The sequence below is a fragment of the Gopherus evgoodei genome, chromosome 21 (assembly GCF_007399415.2).
Source record: "Gopherus evgoodei ecotype Sinaloan lineage chromosome 21, rGopEvg1_v1.p, whole genome shotgun sequence".
NCBI classification, from domain to species: Eukaryota; Metazoa; Chordata; order Testudines; family Testudinidae; genus Gopherus; species Gopherus evgoodei.
Window position 1 is genome coordinate 17198629 of NC_044342.1, and position 11158 is coordinate 17209786.

The 11158-nt window shown below is 41.3% G+C and overlaps 1 protein-coding gene across 1 annotated transcript; it reads right to left on the reverse strand.

Moving 5' to 3' along the window:
- Nucleotides 1-1774: 1774 nt before the first annotated feature.
- Nucleotides 1775-2722, reverse strand: LOC115638128 (olfactory receptor 1020-like). Its single transcript, XM_030539709.1, has one exon. It carries the CDS (start codon nucleotides 2720-2722, stop codon nucleotides 1775-1777), a length of 948 nt encoding a protein of 315 aa, XP_030395569.1.
- Nucleotides 2723-11158: the final 8436 nt, after the last annotated feature.

Sequence of the window (11158 nt, forward strand, 5' to 3'; positions counted from 1 at the left end):
GCCAGTGGATGTAAGTGGGATTCTTCACTGAGGCTGCTGAGAGACCCAGTGGCCTAGTCACTACTCCATCCTTTCTACCCATAAATATGAAAGACTTGGGCTGGGATATTCAAAGAGTCCCAGGGGAACTGGATGCCTTGCTCTGCTGACATCCAATGGGATTTGTGTTCTGGACTGCCTCTTGTTTGAAATCCCCTTCCTTAATTATTTATTACAGACTAAAGCCAAAATTAACATAATCCCATGGTTCCCAGTACAGGTGTTTCACCAGGAACCCTAGGCATACAAACGAGCAGTGGCAGGACAAAAAAAGGAGATGTGACACTACTTGGATACTGAGTCATGGAGCAGTAGAATGGTGAATGTGGCTATAATGTTGTAGACAGTGTTAATCATGTTAATCAGTGTTAGTGTTGTAGACAGTGTCATCATGAAGAGAAGTGCCAGAACCAACAGCTAGGTGTTAAGCCAGAAATGAAATGCAAATCCAAGAGAGGAGGAGATTGATAGCATGGATCCATTCCACATGTAACCTGAAAACCCTCTCCAGGATGTTAAGAAAAAAGAAAGAAAAGTAGAATAAAATAATAATTTTATTGTCTCTTCTCTTCTGAGTGGTAGCTGAGATTGGGTCCTTACAGTTTAGTTGGAGGAAAAATCAGTAATGTGGAGTCTGGATTTCTTCTCTCTGTAATTTGTTTGTGTACATTATATGCACCAGTCATGGAACAGAGGAGGTCAGAGACAGCATATAGACAATCTCGTCTCAGAAATTTCTGCCCAGATGCCAGCACCCATTTTCCAGAGAACATAAAATATAGGATTGAAAAGCATTTTCTCCATAAGTGTTTTTTGTATTTTTACTTGACATTGTTATTGTTGTTGTTGTTGTTGTTGTTGTTATAAAGAGATGGTCTATCAAAACAAACAAACAAAATAATCATATCATTTATTTATTTATTTTAATTGCCATTAATTTGTTTAGGAACTTTTACACTTTTTAATCATTGCAGTAGAACATATATTTAGAAAGACCAGTACAATCTTCTCACATGTAAAATTATGCAGCATTTGGGAATCCAGGACACCAAGCAGAGACAAAATATGATAACAAACCACATCCAGGAATCCAAGACTTCTGCCATGTAAAATGTGGACATTTCCCAAATCAAACAGAACAGAAAAGCTGATAAAACACATAACTAAAATCTCAAATGACCCTGTATGGAATGCAGTTATTGATAGTCATTGATGAACTTATTCTCCAGAAACCTATCTCATTCTATTTTTAACCTGCCCCAAACTGTACCTGGGTTTAAAAAAGAATGAGATAAATTCATGGAGAATAGATCCATCAATGGCTATTAGGCTTAGTGACCAGGAATGCAGTTCCATGCTCTGGATATCCCTAAACTTCTGACTGTCAGATTTTGGGACTGGACAAAAGGGATGGATCACTCAATAATTGCCCTCCTCTGTTCATTCCCTTTGAAGCACCTGGCATTGGCCACTGTTGGAAGACAGGACACAGGACTAGATGGACCATTGGTCTGACCCAGTATGGCTGTTCTTATGTTCAGAGCATATGAGAGTTATGATTCTGGTTAGGGCTGTAGCAAATATCAACTAGGAATGTCACCATCCCAAAATTTGCTGTGTCCTCATATTCCTCAAGGAAGCTCCAATTGGCCCAAACTAGGGACAACCTAGATGCCAACTCCTTTGCTAGTTAAGCCATATTGAATCATTCCCATACCAGTCACTCTTTCTCATTTTATGGGAGAATCATATATTTACTGATGACTTTTCTCAGTGCTTCCTTGATCTCTTTGTTCCTCAGGCTGTAGATGAGGGGATTGGCCAGGGGAGTCAGGACAGTGTAGAAGACAGAGAAGACTTTGTTGAGATCTCTAAGTGTGTCAGAATCGGGTAACATGTAGACAATGATTACAGTCCCATAGAAAATTGTCACCACCATGAGGTGAGAGGAACAGGTGGAAAAGGCCTTTTGCCTGCCAGTGGTTGAAGGGATTTTCAGGATAGTGGAGATGATGCAAACATAGGATGCCAAGGTTAATAGAAATGGGGGCAGGGTGTCCATGAAAGAGAATATCAGGGTCGCTAGTTTAATCAGGCTGGTGTCACTGCAGGAGAGTTTAATCACTGGGGTGAAATCACAAAGGAAATGGTTAATTTCATTGGGGCCACAGAAGTGTAACTGTGACATTAAACATGTTATTATGGTCGTTGTCAGAAATCCATTCATCCATGATCCAGCTGCTAGCTGGAGGCAGATTCTGCCATTCATAAGGGTTGCATAGTGAAGTGGTTTACGTATTGCTAAATACCGATCATAAGACATCGCTGCCAGGAGACAACATTCTGTAGCTGCCAGGAAACCAAAGAAATAAAATTGCACAATACACCCACAGAATGATATAGTCCTGTCCCCAGTCAAGATACTGGCCAGCACCCTGGGCAGGATGGTGGAGGTGTAGCAGGTCTCCAAGCAGGACAAGTTCCCCAGGAAAAAGTACATGGGGGTGTGAAGATGCTGATCAGCCACAACTAGCACAACAATGAGGATGTTTCCAACCACAGTCACAATGTAGACCACTAAAAACAGAAGAAAGAGGCAATATTGCAGTTCAGGTCGATCCCCAAATCCCAGGAGGATGAATTCAATTATGTATGTTTGATTTTTCCCTTCTTCTTTCTTCATGAACTTTCTTCTTGCAGGGTTCCCCTTTTCCTATTCTGCATGAGATTTACCTAATGATATTTAAAAAAGGCAATGATCATCGAAACAATTTACTGTACTGTTAAACTCATTAGATTTCCAGCTGTTTGATTCAAGAAAAGTTCAAAGTGAAAATGGAGAGTACAGTTATATGCTCTCATTAAGACAAGAAACTCCTTAAATCCCAGAATTTACATAAGATTTTCAAATAGAGATTCCCCACTCACCAGCCCCAAAGATCAGCTAAGCTGTTAATTTCTCATTTTTCAGCCCCCAACTTTGTTGATTCATAGATTTAAAAGCCAGAACGGACCTTTGGATTTGAAGATCATCATGTCTGACCTCCTGTATTACACAGAACTTCATAAGAACATAAGAACGGCCATACTGGGTCAGACTAAAGGTCCATCTAGCTCAGTAGCTGTCCACCGACAGTGGCCAATGCCAGATGCCCCATATGGAGTGAACCTCACAGGCAATGATCAAGTGATCTCTCTCCCATCATCCATCTCCATCCTCTGACAAACAGAGGATAGGGACACCATTCCTTACCCATCCTGGATAATAGCCATTTATGGACTTAACCACGATGAATTTATCCAGTTCTCTTTTAAACGCTGTTATAGTCCTAGCCTACACAACCTCCTCAGGTAAGGAGTTCCACATGTTGACTGTGCACTGCATGAAGAAGAACTTCCTTTTATTTGTTTTAAACCTGCTACCTATTAATTTCATTTGGTGAACCCTAGTTATTGTATTATGGGAATAAGTAAATAACATTTCCTTATTCACTTTCTCAATATCACTCATGATTTTATATACCTCTATCATATCCGCCCTTAGTCTCCTCTTTTTCAAGCTGAAGAGACCTAGCATCTTTAATGTTTCCTTATATGGGACCCTCTCCAAAACCCTAATCATTTTAATTGCCCTTCTCTGAACCTTTTCTAGTGCTAGAATATCTTTTTTGAGGTGAGGAGAGCACATCTGTACACAGTATTCGAGATGTGGGCATACCAAGGATTTATATAAGGGCAATAATATATTCTCAGTCTTATTCTCTATACCCTTTTAATGATTCCTAACATCCTGTTTGCTTTTTTGACCACCTCTGCACACTGTGTGGACATCTTCAGAGAACTATCCATGATCACTCCAAGATCTTTTTCCTGACTCGTTGTAGCTAAATTAGCCCCCATCATATTGCATGTATAGTTGGGGTTATTGTTTCAATGTGCATTACTTTACATTTATCCACATTAAATTTCATTTGCCATTTTGTTGCCCAATCACTTAGTTTTGTGAGATCTTTTTGAAGTTATTCACAGTCTGCTTTGGTTTTAACTATCTTGAGCAGTTCAGTATCATCTGCAAACTTTGCCACCTCACTGTTTACTTCTTTCTCCAGATCATTTATGAATAAATTGAATAGAATTGGTCCTAGGGCTGACCCTTGGGGAACATCACTAGTTACCCCTCTCCATTCTGAGAATTTACCATTAATTCCTACCCTTTGTTCCCTGTCTTTTAACCAGTTCTCAGTCCATGAAAGGGCCTTCCATTTTATCCCATGACAGCTTAATTTACGTAAGAACCTTTGGTGAGGGACCTTGTCAAAGGCTTTTTGGAAATCTAAGTACACTATGTCCACTGGATCCCCCTCGTCCACATGTTTGTTGACCCCTTCAAAGAACTCTAATTGATTAGTAAGACATGATTTCCATTTGCAGAGACCATGTTGACTATTGCTCAATAGTTTATGTTTTTCTATGTGTCTGATAATTTTATTCTTAACTATTTTTTCAATTAATTTGCCTGGTACCAATTTTAGACTTACTGGACCGTAATTGCCGGGATCACCTCTAGAGCCCTTTTTAAATATTGGCATTACATTAGCTAAGTTCCAGTCATTGGGTACTGAAGCCAATTTAAAGGACAGGTTACAAACCTTAGTTAATACTTCTGCAACTTCATATCTGAGTTCTTTCAGAACTCTTGGGTGAATGCCATCTGGTCCCGTGACTTGTTAATGTTGAGTTTATCAATTAATTCCAAAACCTCCTCTAGTGTCACTTCAATCTGTGCCAATTCCTCAGATTTGTCACCTACAAAAGCCAGCTCAGGTTTGAGAATCTCCCTAACCTCCTCAGCCGTGAAGACTGAAGCAAAGAATCCATTTAGTTTCTCCGCAATGACTTCATTGTCTTTAAGCGCTCCTTTTGTATCTTGATCATTAACGGGCCCCATTGGTTGTTTAGCAGGCTTCCTGCTTCTGATGGACTTAAAAAATATTTTGTTATTACCTTTGGAGTTTTTGGCTAGCTGTTCTTCAAACTCCTCTTTGGCTTTTCTTATTACTCTCTTGCACTTAATTTGGCAGTGTTTATGCTCCTTTCTATTTGCCTCGCTAGGATCTGACTTCCACTTTTTAAAGAAAGTCTTTTTATATCTCTCTGCTTCCTTTACATGGTTGTTAAGCCAGGGTGGCTCTTTTTTAGTTCTTTTACTGTGTTTCTTAATTTGGGGTATATACTGAAGTTGGACCTCTATTTTAGTGTCTTCAAAAAGCGCCCATGCAGTTTGCAGGGATTTCACTTTAGTCACTGTACCTTTTAACTTCTGTTTAACTAACCCCCTCATTTTTGCATAGTTCCTCCTTTTGAAATTAAATGCCACAGTGTTGGGCTGTTGAGATGTTCTTCCCACCAAAGGGATGTTGAATGCTATTGTATTACGGTCACTATTTCCAAGCGGTCCTGCTATAGTTACCTCTTGGACCAGCTCCTGCGCTCCACTCAGGATCAAATCTAGAATTGCCTCTTCCCTTGTGGGTTCCCGTACCAGTTGCTCCATGAAGCAGTCATTTAAAGCATTGAGAAATTTTATCTCTGCATTTCTTCCTGAAGTGAAAAGTTCCCAGTCAGTATGGGGATAATTGAAATCCCCCACTATTATTGGGTTCTTAATTTTGATAGCCTCTCTAATTTCCCTTAGCATTTCATCATCACTATTACTGTCCTGGTCAGGTGGTTGATAATAGATCCCTAATGTTATATTCTTATTAGAGCATGAAATTTCTATCCATAGCGATTCTATGGAACATGTGGATTCGCTTAAGAATTTTACTTCATTTGATTCTACATTTTCTTTCACATATAATGCCACTCCTCCCCATGCACGACCTGTTCTGTCCTTCCGATATATTTTGTACCCAGAAATGATTGTGTCCCATTGATTGCTCTCAGTCCACCAGGTTTCTGTGATGCCTATTATATCCCTTCCCTGCACTAATTCTTGTTTATACTACAATAGCTCTTTCAGACAAATAGCTAGAAGGAATCATTGTGATAATCTACCCTGGCCTCTTGTATATCACAAGCCATATCACTTCCCCAATTACCCCTGCTCTGAGACCAGTAACTTTTGGTTGAGCAAAGCATAGGTGACAAACTGGGAAATATTTGCATTATTTTGCATGACTGCTGTGCATCATACTCTGTGTTAGTTTATAATGGGGTGAGATCAAATGGAGTTGTTAGAGGAAACAGATATAAAAGGAAAATCAACAACCTAGGTAAGAAGTATCCAAGCAAACAGTCACACACAATAACCAGCAAAGTTACACAGTTGTTTCACCAAAGCTGAGATGGGAGAGATCAAAAGACTTGGCCAGGTAATGGTTTCACTCGAAGACACAGTGAGAAGGTCTGCAGGGAGGCAAACTATCCCTCAGACTCAGAAGTGGGATCAGGAAGAACCTGAGCTAGGAAGAGAGAAGTTAAGCTTAGGTAAGACAAGAGCTATTAGGACTCTTTGTTGTTTTAACCCATTTTTCTAAATGCTGTGTAGAGTTGGGCAAAGAAATCCCACATTATTTTGAAGAAGTGGTTTCTGTGCCCTGCAAACTCACCTTGTCACAGGCTTCAGGAGGGAAATCTATAGAAGAACCAATTTCCACCTAGACCTGCTGGGGTAACACCACTGTCACCAAGGGGGTGGTAATGTGGTGACTTGGAAAGCAGTTGGATTGCAGGATCCCAGCCAAGAAAATGGGACGCATAAGCCAATTACTTGGAAGGGATGTGCTTGAGATACAGGAGAAGGGTCCAAGAAGGGGCAGCCGCCTCAGGACCATGAGAGCAAATTTCCCAAGAAGGCAGCTGGCCATGATTTCAAAGACATCAAGAGATGGAGACTCCACCACTTCCCTTGGCACTTGGTTCCAAAGTTTAATTTCCCTCACTCCTAAAAAATGGTGCCTTATTTCTAAAATGAATTTGTCTGACTTCAGCATCCAGCCATTGGTTCTTGTGACTTCTGTGCTAGATTAAAGCACCCATTAGTATCAAGGGTTTTCTGCCCACAAAGGCACTTATCCACTGAAATCAAATCACTTCAGAATCTTAATTCTAAAAAGCCAAACAGGTTGAGCTTCTTAGCTCTCACTGCAAAGAATTTTCTCTAACCCTCACATATTTTTGTGTCTCTTTTTTACACCTGCTCCAATCTTTCAATGTCTTTTTTTTAAATGAAGACATCCATCAGGACTGGATGCAGTTTGGTCTCACCAATGCCCAGTACAGAGGTAAATTATCTCTGTACACTTGCTCACCACTCCCTTGTTTTTATGTTATAGGATTGCATGAGCTCCTTGTGGCACAGCATCACACTGGGAGCTCAGGTTGAGTTGCTTGTCCACTGTGACCCCTAAACGTGCTGTGATGGTGGTGAGGGTCACACACATGAGCTGCCCCAGAGAGGAACATGATTGTGATGGGATCATGCCTGTTCCTGAGACTAGGCCGTGGCACTGACCAACAGCATATATGGGAAGATGACTCTGCCCCATGCATAAAGAGAATGTCCTGAGCAGACTCCAGAGATGCTTTATCCCCTCAGTGAACTGCCAGCAAACCCTGGGACACATTCCACCCCCAGCTGCACACAGTAACCCAGCATATGTGTGTGATTTTGGCAAGGAACCGCAGGCTGATTCTGTGTTGCAGTTCCCACAGCCACTCTCTGGAGGGTGCCAGTTCAGCAATATTCAGAGCAGTGATGAGACATATCAAGGGGAGAATGGGGAATGATACAGAACAGTAAATGCACAAACCAATTCTGTACCTGGGAGAGGGTTCAGGCTCCTTGGATTCCTAATATAGCCATTTCCCTCCCTAAGATCCTCAGGATTTGACCCAGAAATGATCAGATTTACCTTTAATCCTCAGCATGAAGTGACGACCTCTCCATTGATGGTGACTAGGTGTTAAGATCAGAATCTGGATCCCACCATCACTCTGCTCTCCTTTGTGTCTTACACTGTCTTGTTCTCTCTGAAAAGACACCTACATTGTGCTACTGCGCTGGGCTTCTCTTTCCTTCTGGCTTGATACACATGCTTGTGTCTATAACACAGAACCCTAATGCCTCCTGCTCTGGACTCTTAAATGGTTTAAAAGGGAGAGCTACCTCATGCAGACTCATGCTGCTACTGTTATTTCACTTGTGGCTGCTGCTAATGGTCATTTTTAAATTGCCTTCCCAGGGGGTTAAATCCCAAGTTGCTTGTTAAACCGGTGCACGCACCAAGTCCTTTGCAATGCCCATTGCAGCCTCCAGGGACACCTCCCTTTTTGCATGCCCTGCATGTAGCGTGTGCGTCAAGAGTCTAGGGCCCAGATACACACAGAGACTTAGATGCCCAAACCCCAAATTTAGGTCCTAAATCCCAGACTTAGGAGCCACTGTGATCTACAAAACCCCCAGCTTGGCTGCCATCCAACCCTATCAGTGCCCAAACTCACTCTGCCCTTAATTTTCCACTCTACACGTTCCCTGGACACCTACATGCCTGCCTCTGGGCACATGCACTGCTCTCTCTATCCAGGTCTTTGGACGCCCCCAAAGTAATAGTCTCCTGCAGATAGAACTCTAGATACCCAGTACACTATTCACACTGTGTAGGACTGTGCTCCTACATCAAGTCTACATTGAAATTAGACACCATGGCTGGCCTATGCCAGCTGACTCGGGTTCACAGGGCTAGGGCTGTGGGGCTGTTTTATTGTAGTGTAGACATGCCAGCCTGAGCTCTGGGACTCTTCCACCTCACTGGGTCCTAGAGCCCAGACTCTAGCCCGAGACCGGATATTTACACTGCAGTGAAACATTGTGGGGCTCAACCTGAGCCCTGGGAGCCAGAGTCAGCTGGCATGGGCCAGCCACAGATATCTAAGTGCAGTGTACACATATCTTTAGAGATATCCCTTTGAAATCAATGGAAGCATGGGTGCAGTTAGGCATTACTCAACATTGGCTGAGATTTCCCTTCCAACCATTAAGTATTATGGTGGTGAGGGACAAGTAAGCAGATAGGTAGATAGATAGATAGACAGATAAATAGATAAGTGGATTGGGATAGTGTGATCCTAGACATCCCTGTATTCATACCCTACATACTATTGCAATTATTTTGGTATGTCTTGTAAAATATGTAGTCTTTTATTTATTTAAAGTGAATTTAGTGATGGGTTGAGCTCCAGTTGCTACTGTTTCGAGCTCAACAGAGTGAAATTGCCTCTGGTCCTCGCCTCAAATCTGGAGGCTCTAGGAATACAAGCAATGATAATTACCACAGACACAATCACAAATACAAAGTCTTATCAGTACTAAAAATGTATTAAAGCAATGAGTAAAGTTACAATTACCCATGCATATAAAAATCCTATAAAAACTACACAATAATAATAACTGTAATCATACATTCTCAATTATATCCTAGGGTCCAATGGACCTGTCAATAGACAATCGTTGCTAGAGGGAAGGTTCCTGCTGGGGTTTCCTGTAGGGTCTTCCCTTGGGTCTTCCCACTTTTACCCAAGCAAGGAATCCTCATTTAAATTGAAATTCTGACCACACATAACATCTTATCCATATGCATGCAGATGACAATCCTCTTTTCCTTATCAGTACTTCCACACCCCATGAATATTGGGTTTTCTCATTTTTTTAGAGGTTGTTTGTAGTTCCTCTTATTCTTATTAGCATCTATGCATGACATGTACCCTGCGATCAAGACAGCCATTCAAAGATGTTACAATCAGGTGTTGTGTGCCCTCGGACAATACATTGCGGTCTATTGCAATCACCTTTTGGCCTATCTTTACAGTAATCTTGTTACCTTTGGGGAACAGGGTAATTCCTAGGTCATCCACTCATGTCAAGCATTCTTAAGCCTGTGGCTTTGTGATGGGTTGGAACACAGAAACCCTTGGGGCTGCCAATCCCAGAAAGTAGGATTTAAGTGGTTCCAAGTAGTAACAGACAGAAGAAAGTGAATTACCAAGAAAAATAAAATAAAACACGCAAGTCTATGCCTAATAGAGTAAGAAAACTGAATACAAATAAAACCTCGCCCTCAGAGGTGTTACAGTAAGCTTCCTTTTACAGACTAGTCTCCTTCTAGTCTGGGACCAGCAATCACTCACACCACCAGTAGTTACTGTCCTTCGTTCCAGTTTCTTTCAGGTATCTTTTGGGGGTGGAAAGGCTATGTCTTGAGCCAGATGGAGACAAAATGGAGGGGTCTCCCAAGGATTTAAATAGACTTTCTCTTGTGGGTGGACACCACTCCCTCCCCCTGTGTAGAATCCAGCTACAAAATGGAGTTTTGGAGTCACAGGGTCAAGTCACATGTCCATGCATGACTGAGTTTCTTACCAGCCAAGCCACATTCCTGGGAAAGCTCCGATGTGGATTGGCATCTTCAAGTTCATTGTTGGCTTAAGTGGTTCTTGACTGGGCACTTAATTTGCATATTCCTTTCTCAAGTAGCTGACCATATCCTCTACTAGGCTACTTAAAATCAAGCAAGTACACAGCCAATATTCATAACTTCGAATAAAAGAATGATATATACATACAAATAGGATGAATATATTCAGAAGATCATAACCTTTGTAGACATATGTTACATGGCATATGTAGCATAAAACATATTCCAGTTATGTCATATATACATTCATAAGTGCATTTCTATAAAGCCTTATGGGATGCCACGTCACAGGAGTAATATGGCTAAGCTAAATTCTTACAGGTTTCAGCCTGTAGGCCTTGAGTCTCAGCCCTGCTTTACTAAAACCTAAAACACTCATCACTGAAATATTTATCAATCCTGCACATCCATAATACTAAAAATCTATTTAGCATACTTCATAACATCACATAATACAGTGATAAATGGATGATAAAATGAATGGATTGGCTACAACTATATCTAAGAATACTGCATGTGAAATGATGGATACTCACTAATATTATGAATTAATATCTGTGACTAAAAGGTGTTCAAACCAGGAATATTAGGTGGAGTTGAAGGTTTTCTCCAGGCAATGGCAAGAGTCTCTGGCCTCTGCTATG

Excerpts from the sequence above, each read along its gene's own strand:
- LOC115638128 (XM_030539709.1), bottom strand. The coding sequence starts at position 2,722 with ATGAAGAAAGAAGAAGGGAAAAATCAAACATACATAATTGAATTCATC.